General features: G+C 41.5%; 1 protein-coding gene across 8 annotated transcripts; it reads right to left on the reverse strand.

The window, feature by feature from the left end:
- Positions 1-296: 296 nt before the first annotated feature.
- On the reverse strand, positions 297-27,256 carry ppp1r13bb (protein phosphatase 1, regulatory subunit 13Bb). 8 transcript variants are annotated; one of them, XM_067572145.1, is made up of 19 exons: positions 26,872-27,256; positions 26,422-26,591; positions 18,002-18,149; positions 16,918-17,037; positions 15,366-15,436; positions 11,365-11,466; positions 9,511-9,685; positions 9,198-9,397; positions 8,935-9,075; positions 8,563-8,755; positions 7,919-8,047; positions 5,690-5,817; positions 5,126-5,570; positions 3,483-4,279; positions 3,250-3,387; positions 3,036-3,169; positions 2,775-2,941; positions 2,415-2,614; positions 297-1,321 (listed from the first exon to the last, which is right to left on the reverse strand). In XM_067572145.1, exons 2-19 carry the CDS (start codon positions 26,428-26,430, stop codon positions 1,280-1,282), a joined length of 3,339 nt encoding a protein of 1,112 aa, XP_067428246.1. In that variant the 5' UTR covers positions 26,431-26,591; positions 26,872-27,256; the 3' UTR covers positions 297-1,279. The 8 variants fall into 8 exon arrangements, with proteins under 8 accessions (XP_067428246.1, XP_067428245.1, XP_067428247.1 ...); XM_067572144.1 differs by having other exon boundaries at positions 8,911-9,075; positions 26,872-27,255; XM_067572146.1 differs by lacking the exon at positions 7,919-8,047 and having other exon boundaries at positions 8,911-9,075; positions 26,872-27,255.
- Between the last annotated feature and the right edge of the window lie 306 nt (positions 27,257-27,562).

Below are 27,562 nucleotides of genomic sequence, written 5' to 3' on the forward strand. Positions count from 1 at the left end.
GGAAACAATAATATCTAATTTTTACTTGCAAATTCACCTCAAGTAAGATCTTTCATGTTTGCATCTTTGTACGCACAGATGTTGTACAGACACAGCTTCTCAATTTGGCAACCATTTTTGTTAAAACAAAATACCTGCTTGTTACCCAAACTGCAGCATGTGAATTGTTCATTTCAGGCATAATCAGATTACAAAAATATAAACTCGACATAAATTGCATTGCCCATTCAAACAGTTTCAACAGATCTTAATATCTCATGTTATAGAAAAAAATGGATTATTGTCCGAAGTCTTACTTAAAATTGGTAGGCGCTTTAAGTTTATTAATCTTCGTAACACACAACAACAACACTCCTGCATCCAGATTTAGCATTTTGAACAGAATGACACTGAATAAACAAAGTCTTGCAATGGTGTTCATGAAATACAATTTACAACAAACTGTGAATTTGTGAGTCAATCGATATTCATCTTTTCTTTAATACATTTGCTTTGTTCTGACTGGGCTGTGTAGTGAATACTGAGGATTTACAACATTTTCTGCTCCACAAGAATATCTAGAAGAACTTAAAAATCAACTGCCTGGAGCTGTTAATCATTACCAATAGCAGCAAATCAATTGATTATCTCACTCAACAATTCTGCAAGGTCTTACAGAGTAATAGAATTTAAATAGTTGGATCTATATTCATCTTTGGTGGATAGAGTACAGTAAAATCAAACACAAAAATCTCACTAGAGCATGTTTTTCTGCCTTAGGGTTTTTTTGTGCGAGGGGCTCAAATTGGCAATTAAAAAGAAAAAACATTTTTTGATATTTTCCAGTTACTTTATAGTGTCATGTAAACCAGTACCACCATTAAGGGATGGAAATGGTTGAAGAGGTGTGCAAAAAATACTGAGACAAGGTTAGTGTTTTATTCTTCAAGTTGATGTCTGTTACAGAGCTGACACTGAATTGGGGTAAAAATCAAGTTGGGGCAATGACAGCAACAGGTTGAAAGGTGGGTGGGGGGGGGGTCAGGATGGAGTGGTTTAAGAGATTTTCACATTTGGAGTGCTTGTGTTTCGCTGTGTGTGCGTCTATGTATGTGTGTAAATAAAGAGTGTCAAGAGTTTGGTGCCCACTGCTTCAGAAAAAAAAAAAAAACGGATTTTGTGAGAAGCACAAGGCCAGGAGAGATTATGGCCATGGGGAGAAGATAGAGCACCAGGCTCCTTTGTTCTCTTGGGTTTGTCACTAGTCCAGCTGTTGGCCAGAGGTCAGCGGAGTGGGACACTATGCCAAGGAGCGCTGACGAGGCTTGATCCTAGGATAGAGCTGCAAAGAGATTCAAACAGAAAGAAGAGAGACTTTTAATATGAATGATTTCACTTCAATTTGTTAGCATTTACCTGTCATTGACACCTTTAACAGCTACACAATAAACCAGATTCATTGACTTTCCGATATTATCAACCTTTTGCCAACCAGAATTTACTCGTATTGCAATTATTACTTGATAATTTGTCAGAATCTACAGTGTTTCATCTGTCATTTTAATGCAGCTGTGGTGCTTTGGACAATAATTCTAGTTTTGTCTCATATATGTTGCTGGTTGGGTCTTGTTATGTTTAAAGTTGAGGTTCTGATGTTAAAAATTCTTTTAATTATTATATAATCATTACTTTTAAAGCATCTGGACTACATTTAGTTTAATTATAGATAACCTTAAGACTAAATTACTATGTTTATAGATATGTTTGCAGTGATGGTAATTTCCTTGTTGTGGTGGTGCAACACTGCTAAATGAATAGAGGATCTAAATAAATTTAACACAATTTTAAGTTATTTTGCCAATTACTTCCTCAATTAATTGTTTTCTCTGTAAAATTTTAAAAAGTTCAGAGAAATGCTCATCAAAATTTCTCAGAGCAGAAGAAAAAATATTCATATGACTAGATTTGACCTAACAGTCCTAATATTGTTGGTCCAAATACAAATGATTAAGTACTAAAAGGATGGTCATAGTGACCTCTTCAAATGTGTTGTTTTGTCTGACCGACAGTCCAAGGATAGATACCTTGAGATGTTTCATTTACAATGATATAAAACAGAAAAAAGCAGGAAATGCAAAGCAAATGTTTGGCATTTTTTCTTGGAAGGACAAAACACTTAGCTGATAATCAAATATAGTTGGTAAAAATAGTTAATTTTCTGCTGTACTGTCATACATCAGGCTAAACAAATCAGAACATGGGAAAATAAATGTTACGCACTGATGGATTAAAAAAGAATCCATATTACATTTATAGTCAACAACATAAATGTTGTCTTGTCTTACAAATGACAACTTCTTAAGTTTTGTTATTTCCCTACAGGAAAACTGATTACAACTAATGGAAATTGGACAAATTTTATATTTTGTTGTTACCCCCAGCAGGTTGCGGGGTACGTAGCCCTCGTTGTCCTCAAGCCGTGCCCACCACCACTCTGTTTCATTGTCATCCTGTCGTCGTAGAATGGTGATGGCGTCCCCCTCGCTGAAGGACAGCTCGTCCGCATTCTGAGCTTCGTAATCCCACAGAACGTACACTGTCCCCTTGTTCATTACACCCAACTTCTCCTGAACACCTGCACAAAAAAGGCCAAAACAGACTGTCAGGACAGAGTGTATCATAAGAATCGTTATTTTCACTTTTTGCAATAACCATTCAGGGTTGGATTGTTATTTTCGTTTTGAAGTGAATGAGTCCCTGTAGCAGAGTAGTGTCCTGACAGTGTTGATAATTACCGTATAGGAACTGGGAGCACTGGATGTAGCCCTCTTCCATCTCCTCACATTTATCGGCAGCCGTCTCCACATCACTAATGGTGCTGGCAAAGATGGCTGCCCCCGACTCGACCAGCAACTTGCAGAGATGAACACTGTTGCAGGAGGCGGCGCAGTGGAGTGGAGTCCTGTTCGAGCAAAGACAAGCAGGAAAACACAGAGACATGAACACAGTGATCAAAATAATCAAACAACCTTGGTGTTGGAGAACTTGGGACTCACCATCCGTCACTGTCTGCAGCGTTGACGTTCACACCAAAATCCAGCAGGAACTTGACTATGTGGTGATGTCCTGCACACACGGCGTTGTGAAGGGGTGTGATGCCCTCATCATTGGGAGTGCTGGGATTCTCCACCTGGAAAAGAGAATGATGAATATATATCCAAAATGCAAATATGCACTAAATTAAACTAGACGTACACAGGAGCAACGTACCTCATAGATGATCCTCTGGACAAGGTCAAACTCTCCCTCCAATGAGGCATCCAGCAGGAGAGCCAGAGGGTTGAACTTCACTCTGAAGCCGTGGCCGGTGCGCTCAGAGTCGGGCTTCTTCAGGTTTGTGCGCTTCTCCTGTAATGATGAAGAGAAGAAACAAGACTTTATTCATTGAAAATACTTCAGATGTAACTCTACAAATGTAATAATAGTAAGTTTGTGTGTCTCACCAGGGGTTGTGAAAGCACCGTGCCGCTCTCCTCTGGAGTGCTGACCTCGGGTACAGGGCTGGGCAGCAAAGCCTCAGAGCTTCCTACATTGTTGTTATTGTCGTCCTCCTCCTCCTCCTCAGGTCCCTCTGCTTCGGCCGGGTCCACAAGTCCTTCTGGTGGTGAGGGCAACGGCTGGTTGTCATTAGCGTCAGTAGGTGGAGGTGGAACCTCAGATTCCAGCTCATCTGCCCCGGGCGGTGGTGGTAGCAGCGTCTCAGACGGAAGGTTGCCATTGTCTGTATCAGCCACAGAGTCACCTCCCAGATAACCGGGAGGATTGGCTGGCTGATAAAATGGTGTTCCATTACCGGCACCGTTACCACCTCCTGATCCACCGACTCCGTTTCCCTCTATGCCTCCTGCAAGAGTGTTGAATCTCTGGTAGAGCAGTTTCTGGATGTTGGGCCCGCTGGGGCCCTCTGGCTCGGTGATGGAGCTGCGCTTCTTTAGGGGTCTCGGAGCGTTGGCCAGCTTTTTACGGAGCACCTCAAGGTCGGCATCACTTTGGTAGCGCAGCGGGGAGTGTACCATGGGTGTTAGCTTAGTGGGGCTGAGTGGTCGTGGAATGTTCTCCACACTGGGAGGAGGCGCTGAGGGCTCCAGGTGCTGGAAGCCCTCGTGATCATCCATTTCACCATCAAACATGTCCTCGCCACCAGGTGGGCCTTGGAGCAATGGGAAGGCCCCTCCAGCCTGGATGAAAGGCAGGGGCGAGGGAGGTGTCGAGCTGGGCGGGAGAACAGGCTTCCCGTATACTAGAGATGGCACAAGAAAGTTTGTGGAGTTAAATGTGAAGACATGAAAAAAAAACATCCACAGTGAGATTAACACTGTAAGCAATCATTATTTTCTTTACTGATTATTCTATCAATAATTTTAAGAATAAAATGAATTGATTGTCAGTTAGATGGTCAGTGAAAATTGCTTGAATTTTCCAGACCTCAATATGACTTCAAATTCATTGTTCTGTAAACCCAAAGGTAATCAAGTTACAATGAATCAAGGAAAAGTAGGAAAAGATCCTCATATGTTAGAAGCTGCAACCAGATAATGTTTACCTGATACATGATCTAAAAAGAATAATCAAACATCTAAATTATTCTGTTTCTGCCACATGAACAATTTTTGCACTTAAGACTATGAACTATCTGACTAATGGATACTTTCAAATAACTAAAGTATATTTACCAGAGTGTGCTTGTTTGCTCAGTTGTATATATTTTTTAAATTTATCTACTTATCGTCTTGTATTTGACTTTATTTGTATTTCTTTTGTTTATTATATGTAACTATGTCCATACACCTCTTTGAGGAGTTCTTGTTGAATAGAAAAAAGTCTCAAAGTCTAAAAGATAAATCAACTAATTGTTTCAGCAATAACTGTCATAATTTGGAAAATACTGTCTGCTGTAACTTCATAAAAAGCTCATGGGCCACATAACCATTTTATCAATTTTTATCTAAGAAGGCAAAATGGGATCTACTAAGTGGCAGCAATACTGAAAGAGACATTTTTTCACATTAAAGAACATAATCCAGTGATTCTTCCAACAATCAAATTATCCCATCATGAAATCAGTCTTTTTCTGCTCAGCTCTTACCTGCTTTGAGAGCAGGCTTGAGTGGCTGACTCTTTGGTGCCGCCTGCTGGAGGTACATGTGATAGATGGAGCTGGAGTTCATGGTAGCTGGGCCCTTACGGGGCGACTGAGGCCGTGATCCTCTGTCTGGAATGAAGGGGCGTACTGCCACGGCTGGAGGGGGATCGAGCCGCTCGCTCAGCCCAGGAGGGAAGAGCGGTGCATTTGGCTGGAAGGTGGGGCTCGGCGGCACTGAGATACGCTGCTGGATCTGCTGGGAGGATGAGCCTGTGGAGGGGGGGACGCGGGGCCAGGCGGGAGCTGGCGGGTTCGGGAGCGGGCGAGGAGGTGGTGCGTCCTTGCGGCGGTCCAAGGAGCTGGCTGAGGTTGCGGAGGTGAGGTGAGAGCCGTAGGGAGGCGGCTGTGGCTTGGGTATGGCAGGGGAGGCCATTTTGGAGTCTAGCACCTATGAAGAAGCATAAAAAACACATTATTTTCTTTTTTTGATGACACCAGGAGGTTAACAGCTACAAACAATGAACATCCTTGTGTGCATTAAAGGGGATTTGAAGAAAAAACACTAACCTTTTCTGCACTTGGAGCAACAGGGGAGGGAGGGCTCTTGCCCTGGGTGTCAGTCCCTGAGTCTCTTCTCTCAGGAGGCTTTAGAGATGTGCTGGTCTTGCCTACAGTAGGCCAACCAGTATCATTAGCTACAACACAAACATGACACAGTAAGTGTGTTGCAGAGGAAAAAAATAGTATGAACTGAGTCAGTCTCTTTTACAACTCAGGGTAGTGACAAAGCATGTCCACCAGATCCAGGTCAAAATGGTAATATTTTTATATTTTTAATAACTGAAGTGTTACTGATTCATCGCATCAAGTGAAACAATTGGAACTGGAGTATGCATAATGTTTTATACACACACTGCACAAACATTTTTACCATTTTGACCTAGGATTGGTGTTAAACGGAGGGTTCAGGATTTTGAAAAGCGTATCCTATTAACCAGAAACCATTATGAGACATTCAAACACCCTCATCGCATCTAAAAAAAAAAGACATCACAAATTCCTGCAAAAAGCTCTGTATCTCCAACATTAACATTTAAAATATTCATGTCAGTTGATGGTCGGGTCAATTTTTACATCTTTTTAAAAATTCTGTGTTCAAGGTCTGCACGATCTTAAACATGAGCTCATGAAATTACTATTCATACATTCAAAGAGCAATGTGTGTGTTTCTTTGCTCTTGTACAAAGACTGGATTTTGCAGGTTGTTAATTTATCAAAAATACCACAAACTAAACGTTTCAAGAGGGGCTATTGATCAATAGGACAAAAATCCTGAGCCTTCACTTCACAGCAATGATGGGAATGAATGTATCTGCATTAGTATTTTACTACTGTGCTTCTATTTAGTCATGTAGTGTTTTAATTTAGTTACTTTTGGTAATTAAATTGGGAGCTAGCAGACAATTCAGGGATGGGCAGCAAGAAACTAATGTAATACAACTAGTGTCTAAGCTGTTAATTTTCAAGACTTAACTGATTTCTTACAAAAAAACCTATGAAGAATATGTGCTTGATTGAAAAATGCTTCATTAGACAGTAAGGATAGGGTGAAAAGAAAGAGGATGGAAAAAGAAAGGTGACAAAACAACAGTAACAGGTGTCGTACAATACAACAGAAATCAATTTGAATAATATGACTGACTTGTCATAAACCCAAAGGTCTCTGTGGCAAATAATACCTATGTTTTGATGTTAATTAGCCAACATACATGGTTCACTGAATGATTTCTTGTGAAGTTCTAGCTTTAGATTTAATTTACAGAAATGATAAATTAGCAGAGACAATTCAACAGACACTAACCAGAGTCTATAAGGAATCAGACTGATCTGGGTCTTCACAGATTATTAGGAGTAACAGCTGCTAAGTGAATCCAATGATACTTTAACATGAACAAGTTTAATTCCTTGTCATGTAAAGTGCTTGGTCACTGTGAGAAAATGGCGTGAAGGTTATAGTTTGGTAGACGGGGGATGTTACAAAATAAGCACTAAGCCCAAATACTTTGGACTGCTTTGCATGAGTAAATTTAAGAGGCACTCGACTATTTGAACCTTCTCAGAAGTACACGAACGCACACGGGATCAGCAGCGCTTCGTCAGTGACACTTTCCTCATACGAGGCACGATGTAAATTGTGATAAAGGGTGTAAAATTTCTGCAGATGGCAGCAAAGTGTTTCAAGATGGCAGCGCACTGACTTTGACGTCATTAGCCAATCCACAGAGGAAACACTTTAAATGAAATGTCAACATGTACTCATGCCAGATTATGAAAAAACTGGCTCAGTACTGTACTGGCAGGGGAGCTTAATGACGCCAAACGAGGCTGCCTCTGCCAGTCAGCGATTGTTCGAGTTAAGCAGGCACAGATGCTCATCTCCTCCTCAGATTCCACAGCTGTGCATGTAAGCTTCATTTTGTCTGAGACTAGAGGAGAAAATCAGTCCCATTACTTATAAAGATTATCAGTTTTGTAGTGTATGAAAACATCCATAGGTGATTAGAGTGTAATGACTGGTGTGATTAGGCCGAACCCATTCTTTGGAATCTGAAATTCCCAGCCAATTTAAGAAACAAGCATTTTTTTTTTAAAGATTTAAATAAGATTATAGGACTCTGATAAGACACGGCTGCAGTTTGGAGTAAAATGCAGAGCATGCTGAGGACCCTGTGCTTTAATTGAGAGAGAAGGTTCAGAAGGTGCCATCCCTCTGCTTATGCAGCACTGTGCACTCACGGGACGTGCCGTCAGAGCCAGAGGAGGCTCCAGGGCCCGGGTGTGATTCTGGAAGGGACGGGGGTACCGGGTCCACAACGATGTCTAAATCAGACACCTTCCAAGGGCCGGGAGGCTTTCGCACACCGTCTGCCCCAGGAAACGTTGACCCCACCCCACACCCAGTGAAAACAGAGACATTACAAAGACACATGAGAGGAGAGAAATAGGGAGGTAATCACAGTATACACGACACAGGAAGAGAGTGAGGTTAGAGAGGAAGGAAAAATGAAACCACGGAAATCAAGTCCAGGCGGAGAGTTTACTGAGAAGTCAGGTATGAAGGAGACAGTTTAACAGTAGGGCCCACGATTTAATTCACAAGCTGTTCATGCAAGATGTGTTAAATGTGTAGTGGTGTAAGACTCCATGTCTTCAAGATACTCTGTGACTGAAACAAGCAACAACCTCCACATCTACTTTTCTACTAACTGTTCATGTTCTTGCTGTCTTAATGAGAGAATAAACACATAAAAGAGAGAAAATGACTACATTTCTTTTAAATTAAAGCTAATCATATTCACTTCTACACTAATGCTTCACCTTTTGTAGCATTTTGAGAACAAAAACACACTGTAGATCGTTTTTTTTTTTTTTTGACCAACCTGACTTGGCGCGGCCGAGGTTGGCCTGGTTATTTACACCCAGAGTCTGAGGCTTCAGAGGGTCAGGTGGTATGTTGTAGCCCCCTTCCTGTCGGCCCGGCACAGGGACTTGGATGTACGGCCCGACAGCAGCAACACGGCCCAGAGTCCCGGGAGCTGGCTGTGGGGAGGGAGGCCCGTTTGCTCTGTTTAGCTATAAAGAGGAGAGAGTCAGAATCGTTTTTAATGTTAAAAGTGTTGAAAGAGAAATCAACATGAACAGGGATATAAAGGAGTACTGATTTCAATAGTATTTCAAAGAGGTTCACAGCAGCTGAACTTGTGTGTGTTGAGCGTTCCTAGTCTTACAGGAAGGTTCTCTTTTTGACGTGCCTCAGCTTTTTTCTTGTAGAGGCGTTCCCGCAGCTCGCTGATGCGCTTGTCCATGAGTGTCACTTCCATGTTGCGCTTGTTCAGAAGCTCCTTCTGTTGCTGCAGCTTGCTGTTTTGCTCGTGGTTCAACTTGTTCCGGATCTGAGGATGATAAATGTGGTGTAAAGCAGAAAACAGATTCACTAGCGCTCAGGAGTGATGAAAAACAGTGAAAACTATAATAGCATCCGTCAGGCATCGCTTGTATTTGCACTGTGCTGTACCTGAAGCTCCTGGTAGAGTTTGCGGAGTTCTAAGGCTGCGGCGCCAGTCACTTGGCCACCCAGGGATGTCTGTATGCCGTTGAGCTTTCCCCTCCGCAGGTCCTCCAGCTGCAGACTAAGCTGCTCCACCCTCAGCATGGCCGTCTGTAACTCTGCCTGCTTCTCTTGGAACAGGCCGCTAACCTGCTCAATCTCTGCCGCTGTGTGTGAAAAACCAATCAGCTCATTCATAATCTCACTGTTCGGTGAACTCAAATGAAAGATAAACAGTGTAATAATGGAAGAATCTTGTACATATTGTGCGTATACATACACAGGTTGCCATTGATGACCTTGCTGTAGTCCACTTGGCCCCTCATTGCCCGAATCTTCTTGAGCTTCGCCTCTTGGCTCTCCACGCGTTCCTTCAGCCTCTGCAGCTTCTCGCTCTCTGAAACGGTTTGCTGTTGACGCCGCTCCTGCTGCTTCAGGTAACGCAAACGTTGCTCCTTCAGAGAGAGAGAGACATTTCATGGGTAAAGAAGTGCACTATGACTTCTAACTTTAGTAACAGCGCAAAGAGTCTCAACAACGCTGCTTCTGCAAGTTTGAAAAGAAAGGACAAATACTGCTAAAAATTGTGTGAAAATGGCGGAATTGGTGATGAATTATTTGGTGATCAGTAAGTAGACCCTCAGCTGCTCTATTCTGTTCTTCCTCAGTCAGAACCATAGATGAATATAAAACCACCAGGACACCACACCACAGATTTCACAGCTACAGATATCTATGTGACACATAAACCGAAAAGTAGGCTAAATCTTTCTACTGTACGCGCTTAATGAAATGCTACGCTGTCTCAAGACTGTCTGAAGGCTGATAAAAGGGTCAGATGACTTCATATCTCTACCCAACTGAGAACTGCTCCAGTTTAGGTCCTAAAATAGGAGATGACAGGCGCAGGTTTCCAAATGACTGCGGGGCTTCGAGTGGGCCTACTTTTCAGACACCACAACAAAGCCAATAAATAGTCTTTCTATCTGCGGGTCTACAGTGGGCTTCTTCTTGCCTGACCGATCAGCGCTGCGGTCAGACTGTGTTAATGTACTGAAAAGTCACAGAGAGTGACGAGGTAGACTGGTTATGTGGAGATTTGTTGCCAAGTGCTCATGTTCCTTCCGTTACAAGAGGAAATCTTGACATTACAAATTCTCAAAGTGTTGGTGGACTAAAAAAACAACATAAAAACAGTCTTTAATGATTACTGATAAGAGGGAGTCGATTAAGAAGGACCTAACTGGTTAGCGAGAGGTAGCAACCTTAGCCTTTAACATGCTAAATAATTAACAGGCTTGAGTAAACCTGTGAGTGACTGAAGTATGAATTCTGACAGACCAGACAATCCTGGCACCATGACTCAGAGACCCCATCTCATTTGTTACGTAACTGTTTGCCTGTGTTTCAGGTCACGGTGGGACTCTTTGGATCAACGGTAGTCTCTCTCAGAAAGAAAGCCTCAAGACTGTGGCCTGAACATACTTGACCTGTAATGTCAGAGCAAGTTCACACAGCTCATGGAAATACATTCGATTATAGGAAATATTATTTAAAGCTGCATGAGATGGAACTTTAACAGAGAGTGTCCCATCCCTTTTAAATATGATGGTGCAGATTTGGTCTGTTTGCCTAAAATAAAATTCTGATGTGAAGGATACTGTAATGAACTGGATGTTTACAGAAAAAAATTAAACTATCCTCTTGACTGCAGCAGCCAAGTGTTCAGTCCAGACACAAACGGACGTCAATCAAATCCAGTAAGAAGACAAAATTTAGCTTTTATGGAATATACCTTTTACTGACACAATTTCTTCATCGTTTTGTTTTTAATTTGACATTTAAAAACAATCTAAGCTGTAGACAGTATTGTAGCTTGTTGTGAACTTCCTGTGTAGAGTTACCTGTGTATCCCAGTGACAACCTACAATAGTGAAGTATTCCAGGAACGTCAGATTACTACAGCATGTTATTTGATAAGTGAGAAGCATATTTTTTCCACGTCCCCGGCTGTGGACTTTTGATGCAGGTCATCCCTCCCTCTCTCTCTCTCTCTCTCTCTTTGTCTCCCCACAAAACGATTTTGAAAAAACAAAAATGAAAGAAACATAATTCAATGGAAACAGGATGCTACCTTTGCAACAAGCATCTGCTGCTGAGCCTCGATTTGCTGCTGCTGCCGTGTGGCCATCTCCTGCAGCTCTGAAAGCGTGAGCTCCACACGCTGATTCCCGACCTACACACACACACCCACACACACACACACACACAAAGGAGAACAGGTCAGTACATTAACATTTCTAAAACTCTGAGCAGGGTGGCCTGGCTGTTGTCTTGTTAGAAGCCTTATTGTCTTCAAAGACCTGACTTGCTCAATGGGAGCTGTACCGTGATAGTTTCGAGGGATACACAAATCTGCTTCTGGTGAAGACAACTTTTAGTTGCTCTGAGTAAAAACTAAAAGTTGAATAGTTACTTTTTATTTTTTCCATCAGTGGTGCCTAATGCCTCGAGAAGTCATCCATGGGCGCCCTTGCAATGTCATGTATCCATGTATGTCATGGATGTTACCGATATACACATGTGAATTATGTTTTAAAAGTACTTTTAAAAAAAATAAGAGAGGATATATGTGGCATAAAAAGTTACATAAGATAAAAACATTACGTAAAGAAAAAAAAAAAACACAAAAACAAAGTACAAAGAAACATGTTACTCTAACAGCCACTGCAGAGATGATTTTAAAAGATGCCAGAGGGTCAAACAGCAAGACACTTAACAGACAGCAGTGAGAGTCGGGCACTCCTTCCTCTACAGCAAGACCCTGAATATCATTATGATGGGACGTTAATTGTGACGTGAGCAGGGGATTCAAGTTTTCACATCGCATCACATCTCATTTTTAGTAAGTAGAGCTGCAACGGTTGTTTTAATTATTGGGTCAATCTGCTGATTATTCTCTATTAATTGATTAATTGTTTGGTCAATATAATGCCAAAAAATACTTTAAAAAAAATTCCTATTACAATTTCATAAAGCCCAAGATGATGTCACCAAATTGCTTGTTTTGTCCAACTAACAGTCGAAAACCTAAAGATATTCAGTTCACTATCACAAAAGAGAAAGAGAAGCAGCAAATCCTCACAACTGATAATGTTTGGCATTTTTATCTCAAAAAATGACTTACACAATCAATCGATTACCAAAATAGACGCAAATTTATCTCTTATTAAAACCCCACGCAACCAAAAACTTTAAAGTTAAGGTTCATACAAATATAGACCAAGCTGAGACCACGACAGCCCGAAGCAACCGTTAACTGTTAGCTATTTTCACACAGGCTAAGTACAAGTAACAGTAAAATTGGCTGTGCTGAAAATGCAGCCATGCTGGCATTTCTGTGAAGCTGTACTTTCACACAACGGAGCTTTGAACTAAATGCTAACATGCTCACACATACAACGCTAGCATCGATATTTTGAAGATATCTCTACCATGCCCAAAAGCTTAGTTTAGTTTGTTAGCATGCTAACATATGCTAATTAGCACAAAACAGTACAGCTGGGTCTGTTTGAATGTTGCTCATTTGGAAGATATTTATTTAGTCACAAATCAAAGTACTGGACAAACTGTAATTTTGACCTTTTTACAACTCAGACTAAAAAATGGTTCATCTCCAGAAACCGTTTTACTGAATTTTCCTTCTTGAGCCAGATATTAGCAACCATGTGTTATACAAGAGCTCACAGAAGAAAGAAGTCTCTCACATTCAGCTCTGTCTTTCCCCCCCCAAACTGTTTTTATACACATTTCTGACTTTCTTAAAAGCAGTTTCTACAGTCAACACACTGGCAGACTATTCTTCAATAAAACAGCATACTGAATGAGCGGTGAATACAGTCCTCTGAACTACAAGCGGCATTGAAATGCTGAAGTACTGCTAAGACTTTGCCTTTAGGAAGTGTTTTCAAAGAGGGAGGAGAGACGAGACGATGCGGGAAATGTCATTGTCTTTGAGAAATGAAGAATATCTGTGTGGATAGAGCACTCTTTAAATCTGAAGAGAATAACAAGAGGAATAAAAATAATATATAAGTTTAAATATATGTTATGTTCATTGTATGTTCATAATTTTAATGATATTGATCCTAAACATGCACATAAAAAGCTGAAAACATAAAAAAGTCCAGGTTAAATAAACATGACACGCAAAAAGGAAAGAATACCGTATGCATTTCTCTTCCTCGATTCAAAAAGGAAGACATTTTTGCAACTCATCTTGTCCGAATTAAACATTTCAGGAAATGATTGTGAAGTAAGTCAACAGAAGCGCACATCATCTCATCTCCAGCAGGGATATTGCCCATCTTCAGCTTGTGTTTCCCTACCTGGCATTTGTTAAGGCATTTGGATACGAGGATGTCTACAAAGACTCGGGAAGGGGGTCGGGGGGTAGGGGCGGATGAGGTGACTCAACCGAGGCTGAGATGAGGGAAGCGGGGGAGGCCACTAGCACACACAGCTCCACGCTCAAATGCACTCAGGCAACGCCGCATCAGTGACAATTCACCCGAGGGAGAAACCGACACACACACACACGCACACACGCACACACCCTAAGACAGTGATGAAGAGGGAGTTGGAGAAACACCCTACTGAGCAGCAGACCACGAAGGGAGAGAGAGAGAGCAGCCACAGCCTCACTCATGGCGGATGTATTCTTATTACAGTACTACTACTATCACCCTCTACATTATGCATAGATTTGAACATATCTGATAAATTGGCTAAAATGATCAGCAGGATAATGTTTAAAGAGCCTGTTTATTTATAACGATTATTCATGCCAGGACACGTTATGGACACATTAAATATTTTCAATTCCAACGGGCAGGTTAAACTAAATGTTTGAACACTGTCAATATGATGTCATCATTAATTGCAGAAGCTAAAATCGTGCTATAAAAAAATGAGATGAAAATGCGTAGCGATCATCGACACGTTCCCCCCGGGGCACTCTTTACTGCTCTTTACGAAGCAGTGTCCCTCTCGGAGGAAGATCAGCTCTGCTTGGTGGAGAGAAAGCCCCCGGGGTTTGGGCAGCAGCCCATGGAAAAGCCAAAGCAATGATCCTCTTAGGGGCCGTTATATCATCCAGCAGCCTGACTAATATAATCCTCTAAATCAGATATTAGGAAGAAACTCAGACACAAATGAGCCTCGGCACATAGCCAGCCACGCAGCTGATCACGTTTTCCCTCTTTAAACGAACAATTTGCGACGATACTATAGTCTTTGGTTGTTGCTCGTCGTGGCGTGATGTGGCTTAAAACAAAGAAGAGTCGATTAATAACTGAATTTCTAGATCCATAAACATATATATATATATATATATATATATATATTCCTTAAACACAAACAGAGTAAAGAACAGGTGTGGATTTTGAGGAGGAATGGCTTCTGGGTGCTCTTGTGCAACGCTGCTACAATCTTTTTTTTTTTTTTTTAAACAAAAAAAAAAAAATCCCTCCATCTCCTGCTGCGCTGGATGCTTCCCTCCGCCCTTAAGGTTGAATTAGTTTTGATTCCTTGACCGCAACACTTTCCTATTGTGAAATCTGGGACAGATGGTGGGAGAGAGACAGAGAGAGAGAGGATGCCACGCCAGAGGCTGCTCTTATCAGACTCATTCACATCTCCAAACACACACACACACACACACACACATCCTAAAGCTAGAGAAGAACGAACACAGCAACGGGTACACAGCAATACTGCCAGTATTTCCCCCTTACTGCCAATATTACTGCTCCATTTCCAGACACACTGGTGGGGAAATACTGTCAGTGTGTCTGGAAATGGAGCCGTCCTGTAACACTCTTACTGTCCAACACTGGCTTCAATCTCAAATCTGCACGTAACCACAGATAGCGAACTTTTACCTCACATCAGTAGATTACAGTCTGAGCTTGTCTTGAAATCATCAGGGCTAACGTGAAGAATGACTTCCCTTGTTTGTATAAACATCAAACAGCTTTCCTTCTAACCCTGATTCATCTGCTGACTTACAACAGGGCTGTATTGCGAGCACGTTTCTATTTTAACATCATCTAGATAACGCTAATTAAGTCTCACCCCATTCTCGTTGTGCTTCTCTCCAGTGTTTCCACTTCTACGACTCGTCTGCTCCTGAGACTGCTGACTCCCTGCAAAAAAAAAAAAAAAAAAAAAAAAAACAGAAGAGAGACAGTCACCATCACAAACACCGGCAGGAAGGAGACACACGCGCTGCAATTTACACAAGTGCGGGCAGACAAGCGCAGTGCAGATTCAGAGGCAGCAACCATTGTCAGGTATAGTTTGAAAATTCACTGACATAATTGAACATGACAGAATGGATTTAAGAACTGGGACAGGCACTGCTGACTAAAGCCACCTGACTCAAAGGTTGTTTTTTTTTAAAGAAAGGCTTGATGGAAAGACTTTAACTTTAGATTTAAAACTTCACACTTCTGTTACATCTTTAAAACAAAAAAAAAAAAACAGGATATCCTGGTGGTACCTTCACTTCAAAAATACACTTTCTTGCTCCAAATTGATCTCACCTGAATCACAGTCAGTGAGTTTCTTAAAGATCTACCACCTGTTAGCTTTGTGTGTACTTCCCCTTTATATATACAGTACTGTGCAAAAGTTTTAGGCACCCTAGATGTTTAGATTCTTATCCATTATGCAATACCATCAGGGAGGTGTCTGATCGGTCCCAAAATTTATTCATGACATGACAGTGACCACCAGCATACAGCTAGAGTCATAAAGAACAGATGGTTTGGCCCCCACAGAGCCCTGATCTCAACATCATGAAGTCACTCTGGGATTACATGAAGAAGCACCTGAGACGGCCTAAATAATAAATCCACAGAAGAACATTCTTTCTCCAGGATGGTTACAACAACCTACCTGCAAGTTACCATAAAAAACTGTATTAAAGTGTTCATTTAGGTTTCTGCTGTTCACTCAACTTTGTCAGAAGTTAATTGATAAATTAAAACAATTTACAGCAATATTTTTGAAAGCATTCTCACTTTACTTTTAGCGCCTAAAACTTTTGAACAGTACTGCATATATATGAACCCATCTACACTGACATTTAAACATTGGAATAAATGTGTCTCAGTGAGTCTCTGATCTTGTGCTTGAGCTGGTTTCAGTGATCAATTTTAAGCACTGACACATTTTACACCTGGTGTTTTATGTGGCTATGTTCCAAATACAATAGCACAACATTAATATTAACGCCGTGTGTGTGTGTGTGAATATAGAGAGATGATTTATTCCTTCGGCATGCCCCATCAAGCTTCAATTAAACTTCATCCTACAGAGGCTGTGAAACTGTTTGTGCAGTTATATCCTGGCTCAAAGAAAACACACGTGGCTTGTGGTTTCAAGATTTATCTAAACATACGACAGCTGAAACTAAAGTGGCCGTAAATAACATCAGTGGTATGTGAGGTGAAAGTAAAAGGGAGAAAGACTGACTTGACACCAGCATCTATAGCTGAGCAGCCAGACAGTATAGGTGTCAGGAAATCCCTGACACCCCTCGACTCCATCCCCCTTGGGAGGGAGGGGGGGGGGGGGGGGGGGGGGTGGACACTGAGAGAGGTGACGCTCTGACGACACTCACCTTGATCGCTGCTCTCAGTTGGCGAATCTTCGTGCCGGAGGAAGAACTTGACCTCTTGTTTCCGTGGCCCCCATTTCTGCAGATGTTCATACATCATGTGCTCGAAGGGGATCGCTCGTTCTGCAGAGACAGTCGAGTCACGAAAACAAGAGGACTGACATGTTAGACTCATTTGTCAGTATGTCAGAGGAAAAATAAAAACTTGCGATAACATTAAGGAAAAAAAACATCCTTAAATAACAGATCTGAGCCACTTCTTGCTGTCATGTTTCTGTGTCAACAGCGTGTGTCTTGGATTAGCTTTCCGAAATGAAAATAAGCCATTAGATCTTTAGGAAAACTGTGATAACCACGGGCTGAATAGTTTTCGTATTTCAAGAGGACGGCACTCTGTGGACAAAAAGAGAACAAGAGACAAAGAGACTGAGACAAAGACAGAGAGGTTTTAGGAGGTTCGGGGGGGGTGGGGGGGGGTGGGGGGGGCAGACGGCTGCATTGTCAGCCACTAGCCGAACACGATTGCATAACGCGGGTTAATAAAGCCCTCGGCTGGGATGTTGTTTTCAACAGGGGAGTGGCCCCTCAGCAAAAATGCTGATAACACCGGGTGTGTCAGCACGAGGACGGTGATGGGAGCAAATCGTTTCGACCATGTTGAATCTGTTGTGACAGTGCTGTGGACTGTACCAGCATGTAACCCCTTTTTCCGTCATACAAATTTGTACTTGAAGTGAATTATTATAACCTGGTGGGAATAGGAACATGTATTTCTTTCTTTCTATGAAACTTGCTTTCACTTGTGGACTATCCATGACTGATTTCTTTCTGCTCAGGTAGTCATGCACGGCCCTGCTCAACACCTGAACGTACTTTGACAGAGCGCTTGTTTTCAGATGAACGTTTTCTTACTTCACCTTCACGGATTAATACATTAACTGCTTCTTTCCTCTTTAACAAGGCATGTTCCCCACCAGAAAACCAGCACTCACAATTCTGAGACTCGTGGGCGTATCGTGCACTGCGACAAATAAACAGTCTCTTATACTCGATAACAGGCGGCTCTCAACTTAGACGCCCGTCTTACCGTTGCCTCTCCAGACCTCAGCCAGGTGGCAGCCGCTCTCGCCGGGCTCTTTGCAGAACTCGACGACGTCGCGGCACGTCGTCTCAGGAGTGATGGGCACCTCGGTCACAGCCTGTTCCCCATCGCTGAGGTACACCGTCAGTATCATCTGAGGAGTAGAGGAATAATAACAGTCAAGGGCGGTGGGGGGGGAGGCTGACACGCGAAAGAGCAGATTTAATGATTCTGTTGGAAAAATGAGTTGTTGTGACAGGAAGACTGAAATAAACAATACAAAAAAACATGAAAAAAGTGGCAGATCACACTGATAGAAATTAAGACTTGCAGATAGTATTACAAGACATGAGAAAGTGTAATTTGTCTGACGGTGTAATTTGAGGGTGAAGCTTAACCCACTCTGGCGTTGTACAAAGCCCAGTGTGCTGACGCCACATTTCGCTGTCCACCGGCCTCGACTGTTAGTCTGAGCTGCTGGTGGACTCATGCCTGTGCCTGCCACAGTGCTGTTAACTATGATTAGGCCCTACTTTAGCGTTAAACACACACACAGCTTGGACTGAGAGTTAAAGACATAGCAGTACATGCCCCCACACGCTTCTGTCTGTACTCACATAGAAGCAGTAAAAGCAGAGATCACAAGCTGCTTTCTCAGCTCTTAACAAACAACATTCAAGACATGTTGAATCTGTGGGTGTCTGAGGGTTTTTCCTAACATCTATCCAAAATATCGACCTTTCTAAATGTGTGCTGGGCTAAATGTTGTAGATGCAGCATCTTCAAACTAAAGCTCACCAGCGAGGTAAAGTTCAGAGGGCTTCAAGTGCTCCTTTATACCCTCAACTATCAGACTGCACAGTAAGAGGCTGACAAGGCAAAATCCCTGCATATGTATATGGGATCTTTGGACTAATCTATAAAAGGTACTGTCAGCATGTCTTCAGCTTGAAAACTAGGGATGAAATAATTGGCCAATTTATCAATGAGCCGCCTGACAGAATAATGTGATTGTGATAATCAAGTAATCATTTAGGTGCGATAGATTATTAAATGCAACAAATACCTTTTCTGTTACATCATTGTAAACTGATTACTTTGGGTTTTCTGCTGTTGTTTAGTTAAAATAAGCTCTTTTTAAAACATAACTTTGGGTCTAGAGAACTCATAACTTGGGTATTAGTCATTAAAAGACAAATATCTCCAGACATGTTGTAAGAGAAAACAATCTGCTTGGAATAACAATATGTGTCTATATTTTTTTTCCACAAAAAAAGTCCAATTACCTCATTGAAAAATCCAGAGTCAATGAATATGCAAATATTTTTCATTTCAAAAGGTTAACTGTTGGACACAAGATGTCTCCTCCTTCACTGTAAAGTTCATTGTCAGTGTTTGTGCTCTGAAAGCTTCAAGTTTCCACATCACACTTGTATTTTGCATACTGGACCACAATTAACCTCAAAACTGCTGTGATGTCACAAGTCCTGCTTGTGGGCTCGTACGCCCCTTAAACTCTGATTTTCACTGAACTCAGAGAAACTTTCTTCAGCAGATGAAAGTGAAAACAGCCTTGTAGTGTCAAACTCTGCACATACATCAACCAAATGAAGTAAGAATAAGTGAAACACATTTTTGAGTGGAGGGGGACTTTAAGTCTTGGCTTTATATCGGCTTAATAATAAAACAGTTGAAAAAAAATTGTAGCACTAATGTATTTATGTTCATCCCAATCTGATTATGAGTGCATTAAAGTGTCTTACACAATGTCATTTACTATAACGTATGTGCCTGTGGTCCATTGGCACTTGTGTTGTTTGTGCATCTTAAAGGACCAGTGTGTAAGATTTAGTGGCATCTAGCAGTGAGGCTGCAGATTGCAACTAACTGAATACAACTTCCCTCACCCTCCCCTCCCAAGCGTGTAGGAGAACCTCCGGTGGCTGTGAAACTCGTGAAAAACGCAAAAGGCCCTCTCTAGAGCCAGTGTTTGGTTTGTCCGCTCTGGGCTACTGTAGAAACATGGCGGTGCAACATGGCGGGCTCCGTGGAAGAGGACCCACCGCCTATGTAGATATAAAGGGCTCATTCCAAGATAACAAAAACACAACAGCTCTTATACACTAATTAAAACATACTTATGAAGATTATTTTCCATTTCTGCCAAGTCTGTTCCGCTAGATGCCACTAAATTCTACACACTGCACCTTTAATCCTGACATTACCTGGAACTGGGAGATCATTTATTGTAATATGAACAACCCCTGTTGGGTATTTGTCATGTTTCACTGTTTTACAACACTGAAGCAAAGAGGATGTAATTCAGTTTTTGACACTAAGACAGACAGTTCCTTTAATCTCCAAGTAAAACACACACACACACACAAACCCAAATCCTCATGCATATTCAGTGTTACCTCTAAAGGAGGAAAGCTGGAAGAAGACACACACACACACACAAAAGAAAATCCTAAAATCCAGATGTTCCAAGCAGATAAAAACATATCTAAGAAGATTCAGTCTTTGCAAAGTACCGACTCACTGGGTTAAATACTTCTGCAAGGCATAAAAAAGAAAAAAAAAAAAAACTACTGATAATCCATTTTGACTTTCGGTTGTAAAATGTGAAAACGCAGAAAAACATTTTCAAAATTAGATGACTCGATTCTGGGTAAACAACTTTCTGGATCCTATGATGAGATTAATCAAAATTTTGGTTGAATAAAGGCCAACATGCAGGATGAGAGGTGCAGTGGAGCTCTCTACACTCTGACCTTTTCCTTTTGGCAAAAAAAGAAAGGTTATGTTCTTATCATCATGTTGAACTCAGATATTCAATATAATAGATGTGACGATGTTTCCTATCCGTCTTGTTAAGGCCAGCAGAGTTAATTAAGCCTTTACTTCTTTGCTCGCGTCATTCCTGTTTGGAGAAGTGAGAACATGCCAAAAAGGATTGAAATATTACGGCATATCTACAGGATATCTTTTTCCCTCCGCAGTGGCTGGCAGATTTTTATTGTTTTTTGTGGCACAAAGCACTCTAGGAGGTTGAGGTGTGTCTTCCTGTTTCATTTGACAAGCCTCACTTTTTTTGTGTCACAAAATAAAAACAGGACTGTTAAGAGGTCAAAGAATAAAGAGTGGAGAGAACCAAAATGGAAAAGATACGTATAACAAAAGCCAGGAGTGTTTGAGGGATGTTTAAAATGTGGGGAAAATGTTTGAAAAGAGGGCGAGTTAGACGTAAGTTCAGCTGGATGTCAGTAAACAGAGTTGAAGAAGCAAATCTGGATTCCTTATGTTTTTGTATCCTGCTTTTTTTTCAACCTGCTCAACATTTGACTGTTGTTCTACATGCTTTAAAGGCTGCATGAACATCCATTACAGAGACAACTTATAGCTGAACAAACTTTAATAGAGCTGCAGCGATTAGTTGATTAATCGGTCGATTGACAGCAGAAAGAAAGAACAAGACATCTGAAGTAATCGACTTGGGCTGTGGGAAATTATTACGGACATTTTTCATTATTTCCTGATATTTCACAGACAAAATGATTAATCAAGGAAATATTTAGAAGATTAATTGATGATGAAAATAATCGTTAGTTGCAGCCCTGAACAATAGAAGTTGTAGAACGCAATGATAATGAACAATCTAAATAATCAAGAAAGATAAGGACCAACAGCTACACCGCTTTGTTTACATATCGCTCACAATGTCAAACTATAGTCACTAAAAAACTGCAACAATGAAACAACACCTGAAAACTGAACCCCACCATACAGTCTGACACATATTAAATCTATCAGCTCAAATAGTTCACATATGCACAGTTTAGTAGACACTTAGATGCAAATTGCACTGAAGGTCCACCAGTGTTATAACTGAACTTGTGTCCCCAGGGTGCATTTGTAGTGCTTCAATAACTGCCACCGAGCTATAGATCATGACTCCAGGAGTTTCCTGAAGACAAAGTGACTCATCGTTTTAATGATGCAACTGTGTGATTCATTGACATTTTCTGCGGCAGCCTCAACTGAAACAATATGATTATTTGTGCTTGGGAGCCTCTGAGACTTTACTCAGCTGATTATGTGCCCGACTACAATTCAGACACTCACAGATTTCATCATCCATCTATAAATTCGTGCTGCTGTTTTTTTTTCTGGTCCAATGCAGAGATGCACTAGTAATGAATGTCATCTTTGTGACCTGATAAACAAGAGCATTAACGCAAGAAAAAAAATTAAAAAAAAAAAAAATGGGGGAAGAATCTGAAAAAACATTGCAGTAAGTATGCTGGAGACTAGTTATAGCCACATTTTACTGACAGATAATTACTTTGCTAATCCCCAAGGGATACTGGAGTGCAACAAGCTGCATAATAAGATACAACATAGTGCAGGAATAAAAAATAGTGGATACAAAACAGCCCAGTATGCTCGGCAACAACATCAGTTTGAACACTGATAAGGCTGGTGCCATTATTTGAATTTGCTCCAGTGGAAATCACTCTGTTTGACAGTAGAGCTCAATTAAAGGAAAACATGTTAGAAAATGTAAATAAAGTTGAATATTTAGCCCATCATAAGCTGAAATTTTACAATTTAGTAACCTATCATTGCCTACAGTATACTAAATTTCCTCCAGAGCATGTCAAAACAAACCTTCACAAGCTTTTCTTGAATAATCTGGACACAGAGATTACTAAATTTCAAGGCTCAATCAATCAAATTTGGTTAAACTGACCGCAGAGGGCCAACACAGAATACTGTCAAATATATCTTGACATCAACACACATTAAAAAAAATCATGTGTGACGGCAAAGCAAACAGAAACCCCAGCAGTCCAGCTGACTGACCGCTAGAGAAATACCAACCGCCCTCACTAAGTTGCGTCTGCCCATGTTCTTGGCTCTTTTGACCGCCCTCCGTTTCTTCCTGATCTCCTTCTTTGGTGGCCGGTGGTGCTCCTTCGCCCAAATGGGGTTCTCCTTGGACAGGCTAACAAGGCCACGTAACACTATAGTCACAAACCTCTTCATCATAGCACTCCTGCTTTTGCAGGCGTGAGACTGAATCGTTACGCCATCCCGAGCAGACCTCTGAAACCGACAGCGGTGCGTGCGTTAGAAAAAGTGCTGCAGAGGAGACTTGGGAGGAAAAAACACTTGCTGTGTGTGTGTGTAATTCGGGGAGGGAGGGGAAGGGAGAGAGAGCTAGAGAGAAACAAACAGAGAGAGAGAGAGAGAGAGGGAGAGAGAGAGGGAGTCACAAGGGTGGTGGGTGTGAGTGGAGGAGGGTGTCTTTCTATTGGTAAAGTGTCCCTGGGTTGTGCTGGCGGCTGAAACACCAGCGACTCCCTGCTAATGAGAGTAGTTTGGCCCACAGCTGCGACTGGCAGGCAGATCAGGCCGCTATTATGTAGAGTCAAGAAAGTGGATGTGGAAAAGTGTAACATGGCCAGAGACATACAGTGTCGCTCTCGTCTGATGCATGATGCTACAGCGGGTACATCTGGTGATGGAGCATTCATCATTTTACTTCTAAGAGGAAAAGGGATGCTTGGCTGGCCTGATGCCTAGCAGGATGACTCAAACAGTCATTTCTTCTCACCAATCTAGTCACTCATTTACTCACAAAGAGGTATCCACAAAGAAGAAAAAAGAAGAGCTAGGAGGACACTGCTTCCCGAAAGCACAAAGTCTCACTAAAAGAAGAGAAAAGTGCACCTGACAACTTCCTGTAGCTGCTGTAAATATGTCCCAAAGTTGACATATTTAAATTGATTGTTTTGTACAAAACCCAAAGACAGAAGCAAAACAAACCGATAAATATTCACATTTAAGATGCCACAACCAGTGACATTTTGGTATTTCTGCTTTTTAAAATGACTTAAAAATCAATGAAGTTAATTAATCAATCACTGACGTAGTTGCCAATAATTTGTATTTATCAACTAGTCATTTCAGCTCTAATAAATAAAACCTTTTGCAAACATAATATGACAAAAATGCATATAAACAGTAGGGCTGCAACTAACCGTTCTATATTTTCATTATCGATTAATCTGTCGATTATTTTCTCAGTTAATCGATGTTGTTTGGTCCAGAAAATGTCAGAAAATGGTGAAAAATGTCAATCAATGTTTTCCACAGCCCAAGGTGACATCTTCAAATGTCTTTTGTCCACAACAGTCTGAAATCCAAAAGATATTCAGTTTACTGTCATAGAAGACTAAAGAAACCAGAAAATATTCACATTTGAGAAGCTGGAATCAGAGAATTTGGACTTTTTTTTCCTTAAAAAATGACTCAAAACGATGAATCCATCATCAAAATAGTTGCCAACTAATCGATTAATCATTACAGCTCTAATGAACAGTAAAATAATTAAAACCAATACAAGCTCAAACATGTGCAGCTTCTGGGTAAACAATCCGATGACTCGTGATTCTCATGATTTCGTTTCGTCTGTTCAGAGACAAACACGGAAATGGCTCGAGACCAACAACCCGTACAGCAGCTAAATCCAAGGCTGCCGCTCACTGGGACACGACAAGGTTGTCTTTGACATTCTTGAACTAATTTAATGCAGCTCAAATATGCCAAACACTGCCCATCTGGGTAAAATGGCACTGAACCATACAGAGGAAAGATGGGGAAATGGCGTGACAAATGATGTGGAACAAACTGAAAAGTCTGACCAGCCTGGGTTTTCCGAAAGCTGAATAAAGACCGCTGAAATATCTGTTTTATGAGCGGAATAACCCAAATTATAACTACACTTGCTTTGCTATTACAGACTAACATATTCTTATTTCTTACTAACAGAAAAAAATACTATGTCTACATATGTTCCTTTGACTGAAAGCTGTCTAAAGCACATTAGAGGAAGGCATTAAAAAAGTCTAATTAATAATGTATACTTCAACCAACAAAAGAAGGATATCTAGCAGGCTTGAACAGGTGGGAGTTGTTAAATAAATCAATAACTGACTCTTGAGTTTTAGAAAAGGGGCTCAACAGTAACAGTCACATCCAAAAAAATCCCTGACATCTTCCTTTTTAACGACAGTGTGCTTTATGCTATAACAGCGTGCTATTTTCAACCAGCACGCTTCCAAAAATGGGAAACCAACAATAAGATGCAATGTTTACTTTTCCTGTAAGTCACGTTCTGCCCAGCTCCACTGTGTGAGATTAATGCCACTTGACAATCTACTCAGCTCAAAAGTTCCCCTTAACAACAGAGCATTAGTCGACGCAGCCACACAGACCTAGATCTGCCAAGGTCTCATTGGCTGCTGGAGTCACGCGAGAACCCAGAGCAGGGGCTGCTCTCTGCTCGACTGGCTCTTTGACTCTGATAGCCTCGTTGGTGCCACGGGGTACAAACGTCCACCGAGGCCACCGTCGCAGTCAATCCCGTGAACACCGCGGCCGCAGCAAATATGCTGTTACCGTGTGCTCCTGGAAACTTACAAGCCACTCGTGAAGACGTGCTTATGAAGCAGTTTGCAGGACTGAAAAAAGGTACAAGTTAACGTGATTCTGGAGAGATAACCGGCCAAGAGTGAATCATCTCTGTTTATGATGACACCTAACTGAACCTTCTGTAAACTTATCTTTGCGTCTGAGTTACATGTCCCCCTCCCTGAAGGCCAAAGGGGACTATTATCACTTTCCACACAATTGCATTATGGGCACTAAAGATAACAAAAGAGGTCCCAACAAAGAGCTGCTGGAATAGGGTTACCATTCAGGTATTCTATTCTTTGCAATGTCCTGCATCTTGAACAATAACACCAACAACAGAATGAAAATAGTTATTTAGCCTGCGGTACCTACAGCAATAATCATTATTTAGTTTCACACAAATTTATTATTTTATGACAACTCTACAGGGAGGACAGAAGGTGCGAAGCTGATCTGTCCCATTTTAGTTGCTCAATACTGCATATTTGCTACTGTAACATCTTAAACCTGTGAAAAAAAACACTTTATTCCATGTGTTAAAAGCATTTCAACTTCAAAGCCTCTTTCATCAAGTTATGACTAGTACTGTTTACATTTCACCTTCCTTACATTTTTGTCATTGTAACCATCATGTCCTGCAGCTATGAACTCAGGTCGCACAGATACTGTACAAGTAAAGCTTTTCATTTCTTGAGGGCAACAATATGCAGTCGTACAGATCTTCTGTATAGATAAGATGTGTGGAAAACTATGTGTTTAAGTGTGGATTTAAAGGGAGGTGCAGTTTACTCATTATTCGATAGTCAGTCCAATAAATAAGTGAAGAAACTGACCTTTAAACATGGGAGGGTGAATTTACCATCTACATTAACTCAACCTGGATGATCAAAGTGATGACATCTGTTTGAGATATGAGAACAAGGGGTGTGTTTGGGTGCACTTACCGGCATCATATTGGCAGCTCTGGCAGGTCAAAACTAGAGGTGCATCGGCAAGCTGGCTCTCGGCTCTCCCGATAATCTTCAATGGCAGAGTCAACAGAGACCCACCTTGCTAGTGATGGGCTCTGGTTACTCTAATGTGACAACCAACTGGGCCTCAGTCCTCTCTCTCTCTGTGAACCACAAACAGAGAAATTCTTTAAGAGTGTGGTAAAAATTGAACACTATGAAGGTAGCTGACGAATGCTCGCCAAAAATAACATGCACTGTTATCAGCCGCAAACTGGTGTTAATTTAAATGGCCCAGGCGTGGCTCTGAGCTGCTGCTGCTGCTGCTACAAACAAGCCGATGGTTAGCCAGCCAGTGCTCGCAAAGCAACGCTGAAACGAGTCAAAACACATGAAATGCAACGACTTGCTATTACTAAGCAATGACATACTAATTACACTCACCAATGTCAGAGGCAACTCATTGTTTCATGGACTAAATCTCAGCTACGCTACTGTTAAAGGCACGCAGCTGACCGAAGCAGCTGTCAGCCAGCCAGCCAGCTAGCGTCCTCTCGGTGAGGTGTTAGCCGTGTTAGCTGCTTTCAGAGGCGGCTAAAGGGCGATCTCTCCGCTCTCGTCGGTCCTTTCTTTAGCTTGCATCGGTTGTACATGAGCACAAGCTGTCGATGGTAGCGTGTCTCACGGAAACGAAAGGGAATAAGTGTCCATCCAGATTGACTAGCTCGTTTTTTTACGGACGCAGTGAATCATCGTTGGCTAGCTAGCCCAGGCTGGAAAATACAAATATCTGGAATCCAGTTGTTGACGGCGGGAGGGGCGGGGTTACACCGCGGGAGGGGCGGGGTTACACCAACAGCAGCGAGAGTGTCACGTTAACGTAGAATGTGAAGAATCCAACATCCCCGCCTGCTGTTACTATGTTAGGACACCGGCTCATCAACCTGCACCTGGAGAGTACATTGTTGTTTCTGATGCACCCCCACAGGTAATATCTTCAGTTTTTAAAGAAATTAACATCATTAACTCCAAGCACATTTTTATTGGAGATATTGATATTCAGAATAAACCATGTAGTCACAGACCTCCTGCAACAAAATTCTTTTGGTCTTCAGTCATGGGTGATTTACAGTGG

Source organism: Thunnus thynnus, chromosome 18, assembly GCF_963924715.1.
Source record: "Thunnus thynnus chromosome 18, fThuThy2.1, whole genome shotgun sequence".
NCBI classification, from domain to species: Eukaryota; Metazoa; Chordata; class Actinopteri; order Scombriformes; family Scombridae; genus Thunnus; species Thunnus thynnus.